At 51.1% G+C, this 18558-nt stretch overlaps 1 protein-coding gene across 5 annotated transcripts in view; it reads left to right on the top strand.

Moving 5' to 3' along the window:
* Window positions 1-14980, top strand: part of SPECC1 (sperm antigen with calponin homology and coiled-coil domains 1) — a 236919-nt gene extending 221939 nt beyond the window's left edge. For all 5 annotated transcript variants that reach the window (XM_047758555.1, XM_047758552.1, XM_047758551.1 and 2 more), the window contains 2 exons: window positions 3884-3943; window positions 12297-14980. In XM_047758555.1, the coding sequence (XP_047614511.1) occupies window positions 3884-3943; window positions 12297-12386 (150 nt within the window). In that variant the 3' untranslated portion in view covers window positions 12387-14980. The remainder of the gene's footprint in view (window positions 1-3883; window positions 3944-12296) is intronic.
* Window positions 14981-18558: the final 3578 nt, after the last annotated feature.

Here is an 18558-nt window from a genome sequence, read left to right as displayed (position 1 = left end):
TTTTCTAAGTCATGTTCCATCGGAGATGTCCGTGAAGTGGGCAGGCACCTGGATAGCCACCTGGGGTTCAAAGGGCTGGTCAGAGCTGGACGGAGGGCTCTGGGACCACAGTGAACGGACCAGCTCTGCCCAAGGACCCGAATTGACGGGAATGGTCCCCATCCCGCCGTCCCAGCCGGTAGCCACTCTCCGCCTGCGCTCCTGATGAGAAGCAGCTCGTGGGACTGGAAAATTTTATTTTCAACTAATTAAACAGCCAGCTGTGGCAAGTGGCTACTGTAATGAACAGGCAGGTGCACACAGTATTCAAAGCCGACAACGGCGGTCAGCTGAGCCCTGGTCCTAAGGGAGCCACCGAGGGAGAACAGCCCCTTGTCTCCTGTGCTGCTCTGGAATCACGGTGGCCTAAGAGCTGTGGCCTCAGAAACCCCCTTCCTCCCCAACACTGACCCAAAGGACTTTTTCTTTTTTTTTTTTTTTTGGCTTTTTAGGGCCGCTCCCGCAGTATATTGCAGATTCCCAGGCTAAGGGTCGGATCAGAGCTATAGCTGCCGGCCTGCACCACAGCCACAGCAACATCAGATCCAAGCCGTGTCTGCGATCGACACCGCAGCTCACGGCAACACCGGATCCTTAACCCACGGAGCGAGGCCCGGGATTGAACTCACATACTCGTGGATACTAGTCAGGTTCATTACCACTGAGCCACAGCGGGAACTCCCCAGGGGACTTTAAAGTAAGGGCAGAGGCCTCATTAGTACAAATGGGAGGTTCCTGCTGCTAGTTGGGGTTAAAGTAAAGGCCGTAGGAGCCACGTCCCAGCTCCCCCTCAGCAGCGCCGAGAGCAGCAGTAAGACGGTGTCAAGCCTGCCGTCCGTTCATCCCCTTCACTTACCTTCAGTGTGGAGGCGGGGGGCTGGCAGGCTGGGCGCAGTGACCGCAGATCAGCAGCTTTCCAAGGCCTCGGCCCCAGACTGGCGGGAAGGTGGGTGGCCCTGTCGTAGGGCGCCGAGAGCAGAGCCTGCCTCAGCATCGGGCAGACCCTTAGTCCTCAGGCCCCAGATGTGCCCGCAAGGACAGAGAGCGGAGGCGTGTGGAGCAGCCTCGCACGTTCTAGACGGAGTCACTCGCAACCTGGAGTTCCGTGTCCAGCCAGGTTATTAACCAGGGGTGATGGCACAAGAGAGAAGACTTCATATGTGGGCACATCCAGAAAATCTCTCTCCCACGTCCTTTCTTAAGGAGGAAGCCTAAGAGGGTGCTTTAGTAGAACCAGGGGTGTTATCCAAAAATTTACACAAGGTTTACGGACCAAAAAAATGCCGCCTGCCACATAAACAAAGGGTGCCGGGGCCATCAAGCCATCAGCCGCTGCAGCACCCGGAGGGATTCAGGATGGAGGAGGGAAGGAGGCCACTGGCCCTCGGTGGCTCAGGCACACCTCAGAGGAGTGACTTCCAAGCCCGGACTCCTGCAGCCTCCCTTCCCAGAAAGGTGCTGAATTCATTAACTTGAGCTGTTTGCTGTTTTTCTTTAAGTAGCACAAGTCTCACGCTGTTGAGCTGCCTGGGTTGTTTGTGCAGAGCTCCCGCGCATCCGGCTCCTCTCACCCTTGCAGAGCTGAGAGCTCGCCTCGGGGACTGAGGTCCCTCGTGCATGTGCTGGACAAAACGGGCTTCTCCCTGTTTAGGTTGTGCATGTTCTTGTCCAGTCGGCGGGTTTGGGGCGGGGGGGGCGGCTCCAGGGCCGCAGGATTTCCCAGAGTCATGATCCAGGCTTGAGGATGTGCGAGGGGGAACGTGAGAGGCAGGCAGAGACGTGAGGGCCCAGGTGTGCGGCGGTCTCTCCGCGTTAGCACAGCAAGGCCGGGTGCCGCGAGGAGACGGGCCCCGGGAGCGATGGTCAGAGTGGGGACAAGCCGAAGATGAAGAGGAGGCCCACGGGCCTTGTCCCAGTGAGAAAATCCCAACCGGGCCCAGCTGCAGACAGCCTGGGAGAAGCGCACAGCTCAGACCTGGAGGTCCCGGGACGGCGTGCGGCTTGCGGCAGGTGGTTGCGTTACAAAGAGGAAGATCCTTTGGAGAGAATGTTTTGTGTGGCATCGCGTCGCGACTGAGGACCAGCACGGGGGGGGGGGGGGATGCGACCACAGCTGCCGTGGAAACAGCGCAGACGTCTTCAGCCTTCAGAGTCGCCCGTTAAGAGGGAGCAGAACACAATGTGGTGGAAGGAAAGCAAGCAGTCGTGAGCTTTCACGGTATGAGACTCGACGCGGTGGAGGGAAGGCGAGGGAACTGCTTATCATACAAAGTGGAGTCTGGACGTGGTGGCACAAGACGTCGAAGTCCAAGGATGTTGGCTTTTTGGTGTGGTGGTTTTGTTTTGTTTTTTAAATCACATATGTGACATGCCAAAGTTCCCAGGCCGGGGATGGAACCTGCACACAACAGTGACAGCGCTGGATCTTTAACCTGATGGGTCACCAGGACACTGCGAGGATAGGGTGTCACAACCTAACTAACAAAGGAAGGAAAAGAAGCTGAGTGACTGGAGCGAGGGGAGGAGAGGGGAACGTGAGACCCGAGTCCTCACTTGTCTCGGGCGGGAGCTAGGAGGTCACGCCTCTGGTTTCGAAATCCAGAAAGGGAGTTTCCATCGTGGTGCAGCGGAAGCAAATCCCACTGGGAACCCTGAGGTTGCGGGCTTGATCCCTGGCCTCGCTCAGTGGGTTGAGGATCCATGTTGCTGTGGCTGTGGTGGAGGTTGCAGACGTGGCTCGGATCTGGCATTGCTGTGGCTCTGGTGTAGGCTGATGGCAACAGCTTGGATTCGACCCCTAGCCTGGGAACCTCCATATGCTGCAGGTACGGCCCTAAAAAAAAAAAAAGAAAGAAAGAAATCCAGGAAAAAGGCTGTAGGAGGAGGGAGCAGGAGGGCCTGGGGGTCTGGAGTCAGTAGATGCAAACGCTTGCATTTGGAGTGGATAAGCTATGAGGTCCTGCTGTACAGCACTGGGAACTATGTCGAGTCGCTTGTGATGGAGCCTGATGGAGGATAACGGGAGAAAAAAGGATGGATGTGGATGTGTAGCTGGGCTGCTTTGCTGTGCAGCAGGAATTGACAGAACACCGTAAAGCAACTGTAATAAAAAATGTAAAAAGGAAGAACAGAAAAAGTGATATAAGCAAGTAGAGAAACGAGAAGTGCTTCTCCCGAGGACCAGGGCTGGGGGAAGGAGCGGTTTTCCGTACGATGTATTAACTCTGTGCACACATGGCTTTGGAAGCTCTTGATGCAGCACCCTGATGAAACCGCTGCTGACAGGCGACGGAAAGTATACATCACACATCTGGACAAAGTTAAAAAGTGACCGAATGAACAAACATTCATCTCTGATGGTTAGGAGTCAATCAATAATGTCATTTTTAGTGCCAGTTGTAACTTGTTAATCTTTTCTTCCCTTAAACCGAGACCACTGGGTACCCATGAAAAACTTCATTGTTTTGGAGTTCCCTTCGCGGCTCAGCGGGTTAACAAAACTGACTGAGATCCATGAGATTGTGGATTCCGATCCCTGGCCTCGCTCAGTGGGTTAAGGATCTGGTGTGGCTGTGAGCTGCGGTGTAGATCACAGATTCGGCTCGGATCCTTGAGTTGCTGTGGCTGTGGTGTAGGCCGGCAGCTGTAGCTCTGATTTGACCCCTAGCCTGGGAAACTCCATATGCTGCAGGTGTGGCCCTAAAAAGAAAGAAAAAAAAAAAAAAACCTTAATTGTTTTATAAATAGTAGGCGATCTAGATGGCGGTGTCAGTTGGTGTTTTTTCCTAGCAAACGCTCTATATTTTTAGTTGATAATTTCATTCTCTTTATCTTCTTAACCTAGAAAAGAAATCTCTTGTTGGCATTTGAAGCAGCTGAAAGTGTTGGTATTAAACCCAGCCTGGTGAGTATCCTCTTTGTTTCCTTGTGATGCTTTATTCCAATTCTATGAGAAAGAACTTGATGCTGCCTCCTAAAGAACTTTTATGGAATAATGAAATCTATTTGCCGAAGATTTGTTGCTCATGATTCCTCACATAAAATTATCCAGTTGGTCTGACCACGTATGATATAGAGTTTTCAGTGACGATTTCACTGTGGATAAATTTCAGTTCTAGACTGAATTATCATGCAAGCCCCTCTTGCATGTCACTTAGAAACAGAGTAAAACGTAATTTTTAAAATGTCAATATATCAAGTCACCTAGAAATCTGAGTAAAATGTAATTTTTAAAATGTCAATATATCATTAGCACACTGCAGATCAACTATATGTTAATAAAAGTATATTTTAAAATTAAAAATGCTTAAAATAAAAATATCAGTATACAGCTGAGCTCTCTGACGAGAGAATGGGAAATAACCAGATGGCAGAAATTAAAACAGGAGTGGAGACCAGAGCCCTAAGACACATGCTGAGACAGTGGCCGCCCCCACAGGTGGGGCTGGGTGGTGAGCAAGGGCTCCCAGGGAACAGGCACCTCATGGGTATAGTCTGGGATTGGAGCCCACGCAGGGGCAGGGGCCGAGGCCCTGAGCTCCTGTAAACACAGCACTAGTTCTGCGACCCCTGCACCAACCAAGGCCTGTGTACAAAACACTGCTCTTTTTAATGAAGGGGGAATAAAAATCTCCACCTGCCAGTCCAGGGAGGTGAGAAAAAAGCTTGGTCTCCACCTGGGATTTTTTTGTGGTCAAAAAAAAAAAAAAAATCTCCTGTAAGGAAAGAACTGAGCCAGATCTGGTTTTGAATCCAAATTTGTAATATCTGCTGCAAAAAGACCCCAGCTTATCCTGTCTCTGGTGCAGGAAGCTCCTGGGCCAGTAGCACAGTGGCTGCTGAAAATACACTCACAATCCAAAAATTACAAAACACTCAAAAAAAAATGATCTGCTTGAGTTAGTCAGCAGACACAACAAATGAAGATCCTCTACCAGAATTTGAGATATTTTATTAGACAAGTGAGTGAGGCCAAGGATCAAACTCTGTCACAGGCCACTGTCACAAGCTGCAACATAGGCTGCAGCTGTAGTTCCGCTTTGACTCCTAGCCTGGGAACGTCCATATGCCACAGGAGTAGCTGTTAAAAAAAAAAAATTTCTTTTGGCATTAAAAACACCAAATTAGTTCTGTTGTATCTAATTAGTTTGGATTGAAAACTAATTAGATACAACAGAAGAGAGAATTACTAAACTGGAAAATAGATCTAAGGAAATTACCCAGAACATAAAACAGAGACATTTAAAATTGGAAGCGTATTGGTTTTGTTAGCAGGTTTTCAACTTCAAGAGATGGGAAATCCAACTAACAGTTGCTTCAGCCACCAAGATATTAATTTTTTTTTTTTTTTAACGAGAAGCCCAGAAGTAGCTTTCAGCATGGTTCACTGTGCAGTGTTGGAATCCAGGAGCCCAGAGTGTCCCTTCTCTATGCTCCACCATCTTTAATGTGCTGGTCCTTTTTCTCCATACTTGTTTCTCTGGGGTTGAGCATGGCTGTCAAGCTCCAGACATCACTCCCAACTGCAGGGCAGGAAGGAGGGGGAAGGGACAGAGCAAGGGCCTCACATCTTCCCCTTTGATAAGGAAATCAGGAGACTTCCCAGAGCCCCTCCAGCTCTTGGGCAGTACTCTGCAACGTGGCCACCCAGCTGCACAGGAATTTGAGAAAGTAAGCACGTAACGTTTTTCATTCTCTTTAAGGGGAAGCCTGCAAGGAAGGGAGAGATTGGGAATGACGATTGGGTTAACCAACTGATAGTGTCTGTCTCAGAGCTTAAGAGGCATGGAAGATGAAGTCAGGCCATGTCCTGTCCTGTGTCCAGTGGGAATTCCAGAAGAAGAGGAAAGAAAAAATGAAGAGAGACAATGTTTAAAGAAGTGGTGCCTGAAATTTTTCGAGAATGATGAAAGACCATAGATTCTTTTTTTTAATTTTGTTGTAGTTGATTTACCGTATTCTTTCAATTACTGCTATACAGCAAAGTGACCCAGTTATACACATATATACATTCTTTTTCTCATATTATCCTCCATCATGTTCCATCACAAGTGATTGGAATAGTTCCCTATGCTATACAGCAGCACCTCATTGCTTATCCACTCCAAATGCAATAGCTTGCATCTACTAACCCCAAATTCCCAATGCATCCCATTCCCTCCTCCTCCCACTCGGCAACCACGAGTCTGTTCTCAATATCCATGAGTTTGTTACTTTTCTGTAGATAGGCTCATTTGTGCCATATTTTAGATTCCATATATAAGTGATATGGTAATTGTCTCTTTCTGATTAACTTCACTTAGTATGAGAATCTCTAGTTCATTTGTGTAGCTGCGAATGGCATTTTTTACTTTTTTAGGGCTATGTAATATTCTATTGTATATATGTATCACATCTTAATCTGTTCATCTGTTGATGGACATTTAGGTTGTTTTCACGTCTTGGCTATTGTGAATAATGCTGCAGTGAACATAGAGGTGCATGTGTCTTTTTCAGTGAAAGTTGTGTTCAGATATATGCCCAAGAGTGGGACTGCTGGATCATATGGTAGTTCTATGTATAGTTTTCTGAGGTACCTCCATACTGTTTTCCATAGTAGTTGTACCAATTTACATTCCCACCAGCAGCACAGGAGGGCTCCCTTCTCTCCACACCCCCTCCAGCATTTGTTATTTGTAGACTTATTAATTATAGCCATTCTGACTGGTGTGAGGTGGTACCTCACTATAGTTTTGATTTGCATTTCTCTAATCATTAGTTACTTTTAGCATTTTTTCATGTGCCTGTTGGCCATCCGTGTGTCTTCTTTGGATACATACTATTCAGGTCTTCTAACCATTTTTCAGTTGAGTTGGTTTTTTTGTTTGTCATTGTTTTTTGGGTTTTTTTGTTTTGTTTTGTTTTTTGGTTTGGTTTGGTTTGGTTTTGCTGTTGAGTTATTTGTATATTTTGGAGGTTAAGCCCTTGTCAGTTGTATCATTTACGAGTATTTTCTCCCATTCCATAGGTTGTCATTATTTTTTAATGGTTTCCTTTTCTGTGCAGAAGCTTTTAAATTTGATTAGGTCTCATTGGTTTATTTTCATTTTTATTTCTGTTGCCTTGGGAGACTGACCTAAGAAAATATTTGTGTGGTTGATGTCGGGGAATGTTTTGCCTGTGTTCTCTTTTAGGAATTTTATGGTGTCTTTATTTTTAAGTCTTTATTTTTAAGTCTTTTAAGCCATTTTGAGTTTGTTTTTTGCATGGTGTGAGGGTGTGTTCTAGTTTCATTGGTTGACATGCAGCCATAAAGTTTTCCCAGCACCATTTGCTAAAGAGGCTGTCTTTTTCCCATTTTATATCCTTGCCTCCTTTGTCGAAGATTAATTGACCATAGGTGTCTGGGTTTATTTCTGGGTTCTCTGTTGTATTCCATTGGTCCGTATATCTGTTTTGGTACCAGTACTGCACTGTCTTGATTAGTGTAGCTTTGTAATGTTGTCTGAAATCTGGGAGAGTTACACTTCCTGCTTGTTTTTTTCCCCCCCCTCAGGATTGCTTTGGCAATTATGGGTCTTTTATGGTTACATATCAATTTTGGGGTTGTTCGTTCTAGTTCTGTGAAAAATGTCATGGGTAATTTGATAGCATTGCATCCAATCTGTAGATTGCTTTGGGTCGTGTGGCCGTTTTAACAATATTAATTCTTCCAATCCAGGAGCATGGAATTACTTTCCATTTCTGTGAATCCTCTTTAATTTCCTTGATTATTTTTTTTTCTGTCTTTTGTCTTTTTAGGGCCACACCTACAGCATATGGAGGTGCCCAGGCTAGGGGTTGAATCAGAGCTACAGCTGCCGGCCTACACCACAGCCACAGCAACATGAGATCCCTGCCGCATCTGTGACCTACACCACAGCCCACAGCAATGCTGGATCCTTAACCCACTGAGTGAAGCCAGGGATCGAACCTGCAACCTCATGGTTCCTAGTCAGATTCGTTTCCTCTTCACCACGACAGGAACTCCTTCTTGATGAATTTTTATAGTTCTCAGCCTGTAAGTCTTTCCCCTCCTTAGCCAGGTATATTCCTAGGTATTTAATTTTGGGGAGTGCAATTTTAAAAGGTACTGTATTTTTATATTCCTTTTCTAATATTTCATTATTAGTATACAGAAACGCAACCCATTTCTCAGTGTTAATCTTATATCCTGCTACTCTGCTGAATTTGTTGATCCGTTCGAGGAGTTTTTGTGTGGAGTCCTTAGGCTTTTCTGTGTATAGCATCATGTCATCTGCATGCAGTGACAATTTCACCTCTTCTGTTCCAATTTGGATGCCTTTTATTCCTTTTGTCTGACTGCTGTGGCTGGGACTTCCAGTACTGTGTTGAATAATAGTGGTGAGAGTGGGCATCCTTGTCTTGTTCCAGGTTTTGGTGGAAGGCTTTCAGCTTTTCTCTGTTGAGTATTATATTGGCTGTGGCTTTGTCATAAATGGCTACCACAGATTCTTAATGAATCTCAAACAGGATGAATAGGAGTTTCCCCTGTGGCTGAGCAGGTTATGAACCTGACTAGTATCCATGGGGATGCCATCCAGAACGTAGAAGCTTCCTACATTATTAAACTTGCTTTGCAATATCTTGATGAGGATTGAAAAATAATATATTTCGTTAAATGTAACGTTTAAAAAATACTCCCAGTCAGAATTGGCAGCAGTAATGATCCCAAGTCTTTGGTCAAATTCTATTAGATGAGTTAGGAAAAAAAGGTTTCACTTATATGGTATATTCTAGTAAATACAGGTTTCTGGGTACAGCATGTTAGCAAGGATGAGATTTTCTACCAGTGAAACCCCTACACTGTTTCACACTTTATTTTTTTTCTTTTCAGGGCTGAACCCGTGGCATATGGAAGTTCCCAGGTTAGGGGTCGAATCTGAGCTGTAGCTGCCCGCCTACACCACGGCCACAGCAATGCCAGATCTGAGCCATGTCTGCAACCTCCACTGGAGCTCACTGCAACACCAGATCCTTAACCCGCCGAGCGAGACCAGGGATCAAACTCTTGTCCTGATGGATACTAGTTGAGTTTGTTACGGCTGAGCCACAACAGAAACTCCAGAGGTGCCTTCCCCCCCCCCCCCCCCCGAATTCCGGTTGTTCATGGCTGGTATGTAGGAAACTTCTTGACCCTGTGGCCTGAGACTTGGGTAAACTCACCTGTTAGTTTGAAGAGGTTTTTTGGTGGACACTTTGGGGTTTTCTGCATAGACAGTCATGTCATCTGCAGATAAAGACACTTTGGTTCTTTCCCCTCTGTACACCATTTGTTTCTCTTTCTTGCCTCGCTGCACTGGCTAGAACTTGCGGACAGTGCTGGCGAGAAGCAGCAGGAGGAGGCCTCCTTACCTTCTCATTTCTGCCTGGCCTCAGGGGTGAAGTGCTCAGTCTCTCGCTGTTAAATACGTGTCGGCTTCGGGGTTTTGTGCACGTCCTTTATCAGGTAAAAGAAATTCTCCTCTGTTTCTAGGATGTTGAGGATTTTTTCACCATCACGAATAGCCGTTGAATTTTGTGTAATGCATTTTCTACGTCTGTTGACGCGACCGTAGGGCTTTTCTTATCAGCCTGTTAGTATGAGTAGCATTGATTGACTGATGGGTATTGAACCAGCTTTGCACTCCTGAGCTGAACTCCACTTGGTCGTGATTCAATTTGCTAATATTTATTAAAGATCCTTGTGTCTGTTCATGTGAGAAATTGGTAGTTTTCTTGTAATGTCTTTAGTGGGTGGTGCTGGCTTCACAGAATGTGTGAGAGAAACTGTTCCCTCCCTGTTTCCTGGAAGAGATTGTGTAGAAATAACCAGTGAAACCATCTGGGTCTCGTGGTTTCTTTTTTTGGACGGGTTTTAGCTACTAAATCAGGCAAGTGTTATGTCGTGCACCACCAGATTTTTTTTTGTCTTTTGTCTTTTTAGGGCTGCACCCGAGGCATATGGAGGTTCCCAGGCCAGGGGTCTAATCAGAGCTGTAGCTGCCAGCCTACACCAGAGCCACAGCAACGCGGGATCCGAGCCGCGTCTGCAGCCTACACCCCAGCTCACGGCAACGCCGGATCCTTAACCCACTGAGCAAGGCCAGGGATCGAACCCGCCACCTCATGGTTCCCAGTCGGATTCGTTAAAACTGCACCACGACGGGAGCTCCTCCTGTTCTTTTCCATTACGGTTTATCACAGCGTGTTGACTCTCGTTCCTCGTGCTGTGCAGCAGGACCTTATTGTTTACCGATCCCACGTGTAATAGTTTGCCTCTGCGAACCCCAACCTCCCACTCCATCCCTCCCCCTGTGCTTGGCCATCACTAGTCTGTGCTCTATGTCTGCGACTCTGCTTCTGTTGTGTAAATACGTTGATTTTTAGATTCCGCGTGTCAGTGACGTCACGTGGTGTTTGTCTTTTTCTTTCTGCCTTCACTTAGTGCCGTCCTCTCTCGGTCCAGGCCTGTTGCTGCAAACGGCAGTATTCTGTTCTCTCTGTGGTTGAGTAATATTCCATTGTGTGTAGATGTGCCACAACTTCTTTATCCAGTCCTCTGTCACTGGACACCTAGGTCGCTTCCGTATCTTGGCTGTTATAAAGAGTTCGGCAGTGACTATTAGGGTGCGCGTATCTTTTGGAATTACGGTTTTCTGCAGATGTATGCCCGAGAGTGGGATCGCTGGATCACGTGGTAGTTTTTTAAGGACGCTCCACCCTGTTTTCCACGGGGGCTGCGCCAGCTTGCACTCCGCGCAGCAGTGCGGGAGGAGTGAGCACTGCTTTCCTGTCGAGGCTGTTCCGTGTGGGTCTGGGTGGAGGGTTGCACGGGGTGCTTTCCTCCTCTCTTCCGGGACCGCTGACATGCTGACCCCTTGCATAACCGGGGAGCAAAAGTGGGAAAATGCTCAGATATTGAAACAGAAGTGAAACGGCTGGTTCCAGGTCTCACCCAGTCCTGTCCCCGCCCAGGAACAGGTGTGCTGACTTCACCCTGTCCCTGCGTCTCTGCTCTGGCTCCACATCGGGTCCTTCCCTTCTGTGCTCTTGCGACCACAAAAGCGTCCAAGTTCAGTCCCAGAGGATGTAGTACACACACTCAGCAGCACGAGCGTCAGGACAGCCCGACGCAGCTGGTCCCTCCTTCAGCCCCGCTCTAGTCCCTGCCCCTGCTCGCTCGCTCCCTGCACCACGGGGGGGGGGGGCAGCAATTAACATGGACTGGTGACCCTCAATTCTGGTGAAATAGCTTTAAATTGGCCCAAAGCTTTTGTGTCAGGAATTCAACCGAAGGGACGGGCGCTGTCTAGAGACGTTCGTTGCAAAGTGTGTGTAATGAAGTGACATAGCCACACGCACCCTGGGGGGACAGGGGACAGCCGTTCTGGACAGCACACAGCCACCACAGTGACACAGCACGTGGTATGGGAAGTTATAAGAGAGCACGGGGCGCCCACTGATGGAGTGGGGGGCACAGGTGTGTATTTGAAGGCAGCTTGCAACTTGCAGGGGTGGTCATTTTGCAATTGTGGCATCATGGTGACTCTTTTCAGAACTTAAAAATTTTTTTAATTTTTTTGTCTTTTTAGGACTGCACTTGCGACATATGGAGGTTCCCAGGCTAGGGGGCTGATTGGAGCTACAGCTGCTGGCCGACACCACAGTCATAGCAACTCGGGCTCTGAGCTGCGTCTGTGACCTACACCACAACTCACAGCAATGGTGGATCCTTAACCCATTGAGCAAGGCCAGGGATCGAACTTGTAACCTCATGGTTCCTAGTGGGATTTGTTTCCTCTGCACTATGACAGGAACTCCAGAACTTTTTAAATTATTATTAATGGCCACATCTGCAGCATATGGAAGTTCCTGAGCCGGGGATTGCATCCGAGCCGCAACTGTGGCAACACCGGATCTTTAACTCACTGGGTCGGGCCAGGGATTGAACCCACACCTCTGCAGCAACCTGAGTCACTGAAGTCAGATCCTTAACCCACAGGGTCGCCGCAGGGACTCCCAGCCCTTTTTGTGATGCTCGCCATCCTGTTGAAAGATGAGAGAGGTGGGAGGTCAGGTGTCCCGTGTTTTTAGAGGGACCCCATCTCCTGAATAAACAGGAAGGAAGAGCTTTTCTCTCACCTGAGCGCCGTCGGCCCCGTGCAGCGTGGCTTCTGCCCCTGCAGTCCGTGTGCGTCGGGTCAGGGGCGCCCCATGACCTCTGCCCTCTCCCGCAGGAGCTCAGCGAGATGCTGCACACCGACCGGCCGGACTGGCAGAGCGTGATGCAGTACGTGGCCCAGATCTACAAGTACTTTGAGACCTAAGGCCGCCCGAGCTGGTCCCAGAGGCACCCGGTCCGCGTCCACTGCCCGGCGCCGGGATTTCAAAGGAAGGCTGGACCCCAGGCCAGCGCACAACTGGGAATCACCGCGACGCATTTGGACTGTGAGTGGGGCCCATGCACTGCAGGCCCCCCTCCTCCAGCGGGAGCCACCCCGCTTCCAAACCCGCTGTCTTTAGGAAACTGCTGGCTTCTGCCTTTATGAGAACACTGCCCGAGCCACCCTGCCCCCTCCAAAAAACAAACATCCAACACAAAAGAGAAAGACCGTTTGCTCGCAAGCAGCCCTGAGGCCATGAGCCCTGCCTCCTCCCTGCAGACCTCGGAGCTTGGCGGCTCTTTGCTGGTCCTGTCCCTTGTCTGACTCTTTGACCGAAGAATGTGTGTTCAAGGGGTAGAGGTGTCCCCAGGGGCGGGGGTTAGGGCAGGAGGACGTGGTCACACCAGGCCCCCGGGCTCAGTGCTGGACAGAAGTCGTCAGGGAGGGTCACCCGCTGGGCGTGCCCCGCACGTGGCCACACCCCGTCTACCCCCTCGTGTTTGTCCCGCTCAGGGAACTTGACAGAGTCTCGCAGGCCGGGGTGGGGTGGCCTGAGCCGGCCGGGGTCCTCGTGCTTTTTACCAACAGGCTGAAGACGCATCTCTCGTGGGACCCTGAGCACAAACACGGGGCCATAAACAGCGTTCCACGTCTAGCTGTGCTTCTCAGCCCTGCCCCGGGTCTCGCGTTTGCAAGGCCACGGAGGCCCTTGAAGGCGGAGAGGGCTCTGCTCCGTGAGCCTGAGGGAAGCCAAGGCGCTGTCCCCAGAGCCTGCAGGCTCCGCCAGTGGCGGCACAGTGGCCCCCTCCCCGAGCGGCCGGCTCCTGGCCAGTGGGGGGCCCCCAGTGCAGTGATCACCTGGCAGCTCTGCCCTGCGGCCCCTTGGAGGCGGGAGCCTCGGCGAGGTGTGTCCGCCTGTCTCAAGCCGCTGAGGCTGTGGCCCAGAAGCAGCCCACACCCCTCGCCCGCCGCAGCGGGGGAGCCTGGCCGTCGGGAGTGGGGCAGGGTTGCGGTGGGTGTGTTCAGAGTCCCCGGGGAGCCCTGAGGGAAGGAAGCCTTTGGTGACGGGGACCGAGACGGTTTGTCCCCACGTGGAAGGTGGAGGCACCATCCGGGCGGGCGTAACTCCTTCCTGATGAACTTGGCCTATGAAAGTTGCTCCCCCAGCTCCTCCTTCTGTCTCCCCAGCTCCTGCTTCGCTCATACCTGGGGCGGATGGGGGCGGGTGATACCCCAGGAGCGGGGTTGAGCTGTTGAGTCTGGGATCACTAGGGGCCCCGTGATGGGGGGCGACTCAGAAGGAGCCTGTGCAGTGGGTGTGGCCGTCTCCCCTCCCCCACACGAGAGCTGCTCCCTTTAGGTTGCGGAGGAGAGGAAGGTCGCGGGTTATTTTTCTAACTCAAGCAAGTTGCCTGACTCCGTTTGTCTGCAGTGGGAAGGCCTGGGAAGCGGCGCCTGTGTGCTGCTCGCGGGAGCCCTGGGGGTGTCGGGGCAGGTCTGGCCCCTCAGGGCTGGGGGGCCCTGAGGCCGCGGGGGCGGGGGCAGGGTACCACCCAGGTCTGGTTTTAACTGGAGAGCTCAGAGCGCAAGGTGAGTGTGGAAAATCGAGACATTGGGAAAACACGGAGGTTACTGCCGGCAAAAACGTCGCATCCCTGATTCTCTGCCCTGAGGCTTTCAGGAGCCACAGTCTCCGTTTCTTCCCATCCTCCTCAGCCAGTACTCAGTCATTTCAAATTACTGGGTTGTTCTGCAGACTCTTTTTCCAGAAAAATACATTATTTTTGTATAAGAGACAGATGCACATGCAAGACCCGTAGAGGGCGGGGATTTCTTTCTGGAGACACAGGCGTCCGCAGTTCTTTGCATCCTGAGTTGGTTCGAGGCCGATGGCCGCCCACAGTCCTGTGCATGGGGGTGGCCATCTGGGGAGCCAGGCGGACCCCCGCGCCTCTGACGCCCTCACTTCAGCAAGGGCGACGGGCTGTGGTTTGGTTCTTCGCCCGCTGTGGTTTTCTAGCCCTTGGTGAGACCCCCCCACCGGAGCCTGAGTGACTCACCACCTGGCGTGACAGCGTCCGTGGTTCTCGCCCCAGAACGTGGCCGCTTTCCTCTGTGTCCCCACCGAGGGGCTGGCACCGCGCTGCCCGAGACGGAGGGCTCGGTCATCAGACACAAGCCCTGGCTCTTCCCAGCCCGGAGCGCGAGGGCCACCTTGCAGGGATGTAGCAGTGGCTGCAGCAAAGGACGTGACGCAGCCGCCTTTTCTAAAAGTGTTTTTAATGTCTCATTTGCCGGGTTCACTGTCGCTTCTGGAGCTGGGTTAGACTTCAGCTAAATCTGCAACGGCCCCGGCAGCTCGGCAGTTTTGCTGCACTAGTTGAACGGAGCCCACGTGTCTGCGGCCGCATTTCGGCAAAGAGCACCGCAGACGTGCCAGGCGGCGTCAGGACGAGAGGTGCCGACAGGGACGTGACGTGACAGGATGTGGACCGTGGCTGGCTCGGGACTGTTTCTAATAAATCTATTTTACTTCCGTCTGGTTGTGCGTTTGTCCTGGTGACCGTCTGCCGTCGCCGTTTTCTCCACCTGCCAGGCTCCCGTGCAGTCTGTTTTCCACGCGGCATCTCACGGCCCCTTTCCGCCCCTCCCCCTCCTCCCCTTCGCAGCCCCCTGCTGTCCTTGCTGTGACCTCTGTCTCTGTGGAGAAACCCTCTGGGGCCGACGCAGGTGGCTGCACAGCCGTGCAGAGGTGGCCACAGGCCGCTCCCTCCACGTGTGCACGGGTGGGGGCGCTGCGGAGGCGGAGTTAATAGGAGCTTTAATGCGCGGGGCAGCCGGTGTGTTCTGACACGAAAGCACTGTGCACGGATCCTGCCTGGGGGAGAAAAAAAATAAGGCTAAAAAAGTGTGACTGCAGCCACCTGCCATTCGAGTCAGTCGACCCTGTGCCCAGAGCGAGTGTGGGGCCGCCAGCACCTGCTGCCCACACCTGCCGAGGCTCTGCCTGGACGGACTGCAGACCTGCGGGAGGCAGTCTTCCCTCGGTTCCACGCCCCGGCTGAGTCTGCCCCCAGAAGTCCCCTCAGTGCAGCTGTCAGAGGGGGAACGCGGGGTGTCCCTCGGGGGCTAACGGGGGTTCCGCTTCCAGAGGTTCCCTGCTGTCCCAGGGCTGGGATATGGCTCTTTGGTCTGCTGCTCTGTCCCACGTGACGTGGGAGCCTGGTAGCCACTGGAGGGCCAGAGTCACGCGTGAGGTCAGGGAGCAGCCGAAGCTTCTGCGTGGGGGCGGGGGCCGTGGGTACCCAGTTGGATGTACAGGAAGGGGAAGACCCGCTTTCTCCAACCACCTTCTGTAAGCTCCTTTCCGCATGAGGGTCTAGGCGAGACGGGACGTACCATGGAGCCAGGGACAGTTTCCGTTTTCCCGTGCTTCAAGTCCCATAAGCCAGGGTTTGGCCTTATCCCCTAGACCAGGGCACCCAGTTGGCCCCTCAAGGTCTCAGGATGTAGTTTGAAGCTATGCACTATGACTTTTCAGAGATCTTTTTTTTTTGGCCTTGCCCACAGCACGCGTAAGTTCCCAAGCCAGGAATTGAATCAGAGCCACAGCAGTGATGACACCAGATTTTTAATCCACTGAGCCTCCAGGGAACTCCTACAGGGTTTCCTTTTTTTTTTTTTTCTTTTTGGGGCCAGATGTGCAGCATATGGAGGTTCCCAGGCTAGGGGTCGAATCAGAGCTACAGGTGCTGGCCTACACCACAGCCACAGCAACACCAAATCTGAGCCACATCTGCAACCTATACCACAGCTCACGGCAACGCCAGATCCTTAACCCACTGAGCAAGGCCAGGGAAGGAACCCACATCCTCATGGATATTAGTTGGCTTTTTTAATCTGCTGAGCCACAATGGGAACTCCAGGTCTTTTATTTTGAAGGCCTGAATTTTTTTTTTTGAAGTCTTAAAAATGTTGAGGATTCATGGAGGAGCTTCCATCATGGCATAGCGGAAAGGAATCTGACAAGGAACCATGAGGTTGCGGGTTCGATCCCTGGCCTCGCTCCGTGGGTTAAGGATCTGGCGTTGCCGTGAGCTGTGGTGTAGGCTGGCGGCTACAGCTCCAGTTCCACCCGTAACCTGGGAACCTCCATATGCCGTGGGTGTGGCCCTAAAAAGACCAAAAAAAAAAAATTTGAGGGTTCTACAGTCTCTTCATAACATACCAGTGACAGTTTAATATAAAAGTGGTGACGTTTCCCCTAAAGAATCTGTGAGTGAAGTCGACGTGCCAGGAAGGTTGATCACCTCGTCGGACTGCTGGGTCCCAGGGCGTCGGGAACCCACAGGCGGGCCTCGCCTCGGGGCGTGAGTCCAGCCAGAGTCACACAACGCTGCCAGAAAGGTGAGTCACGGAGGGGTGCCTGCAGGCCTCTGGGATTGGACACCGGGGATCGCAGTGCTTCCCCGCCTCCTCAGGGCCCCTCTCACAGGTTACTGGAAATGTTCTCCAGGCTCGTTTGCGCAGGACAGCAGGATTCCTGGAACGCTTGCTGGCCTTCCCGTCCCCCAGCTGGCGGCAGCCAGAACCCACGTGCATTTCCTTGTCCGTGTGCCCAGGCCATGCGGGATCGCGCCCCACCTACCCACCCCCATGCCCCTGACAATGGAAAACTCCCCCCCCCCCAGCAGAGAGCAGACCACGCGGCCTGGGGATTTGGCAGATCTGGATCAGACCTGGCTCCGGGCATCTTTTTCATCCTGTTTAGTTTAAAGCTGCAGGCAGCCGGCCCTTCCTTAACTGGCGGCTCTAAGCAAGGAGGCGGTAGGCTCCCTGCTGCTGGAGAGGGCCGCTGGGAGTGGCTGTGAGGTGGTACCTCAGCAGCATCGCCTCCCTTGAAAATGAAATTCTCCGACCTTGAAACCAGAAGTTGGAAGATCCTTCTGCTATAATGGTGTAAATGTCAGAGTTCCCACTGTGGCCCAGTGGGCTAAGGACCTGGCATTGTCAATGCAGTGGCTCAGGTCACTTCTATGGCGAGGGTTCGATCCTTGGCCCTGGGGGCCTCCTCGTGCAGTAGGTTCAGCCAAAAAAAGAAGTGGGTTACTGGGAGTTCCCATTGTGGCGCAGTGGAAACGGATCCGATTAGTATCCATGAGGATGAGGGTTTGATCCCTGGCCTTGCTCAGTGGGTTGGGGATCTGGCGTTGCCCTGAGTATGATGTAGTTTACAGATGGGGCTCAGATCCTGTGTTGCTGTGGCTGTGGGGTAGGCCAGCAGCTGTAGCTCCAATTCGACCCCTAGACTGGGAACTTCCGTATGTCATGGGTGTGACCCTAAGAAGAAAAAAAGGGGGGGTTACCAAAATTAATCTCCTTCCAGTATTTTAGTATACTTATGGATCACTTAGGATTGGGTTAAACTGTAAGGAATAAGTATCTGAGCAATACTGTCTTAGGCAAGATAAGAAACTTACTTATTTCTCAACAAAAAGAGCAGTCCAGAGGTGGAAGGTCCAGGTCTGGTCTGTTGGAGTTATCAAATCCTCAGGCACTCAGGCCCCTTTCCACTCTGACATCTCTGAGGGAATGGTATCTACCCTCATGAGCTCATATGGCTGCCAGAATTCCAGCCATCACAACTGTATTCCAGGCGGCAGGATGGAGGAAGAATGCCTCATGACTTTCAAGTCTTCCTAGAAGATGCCCTTACATTTCACTGGGCAAAATTTTGTCTCATGGCTGCACCTAGCTTCAAAGGAAGCTAGAAAATGGAGTCTTTTAGTGAACAGCAGTGAAGCTGGCTAAAAATTAGGAAGAGGTCAATTTTGTGTAGGCACCTAGAAGCTTCTGTAACAATGTATATCCTTTTTTCAGCTGAAAGTTTAATTCTTTGAATAGATTAAAAAACTTTGCTTGGCATGGAGTTCCCGCTGTGGCTCAGTAGATTAAGGATCTGGCATTGTCTCCGTGGCAACTCAGCTTGCTGTTGAGTCACAGGTTTGATCCCGGCCTGCGAACTTCCATATGCCATGGGTGCAGCCAAAAAAGAAAAAAAAAATCCTTACTTGGCTCAAAAATGTTAAAATTATGAAAAGATACACGATGAAAA

This window comes from Phacochoerus africanus, chromosome 14, assembly GCF_016906955.1.
Source record: "Phacochoerus africanus isolate WHEZ1 chromosome 14, ROS_Pafr_v1, whole genome shotgun sequence".
In the NCBI taxonomy this organism is placed as follows: domain Eukaryota; kingdom Metazoa; phylum Chordata; class Mammalia; order Artiodactyla; family Suidae; genus Phacochoerus; species Phacochoerus africanus.
This window is presented reverse-complemented; position numbering and strand designations above follow the sequence as displayed.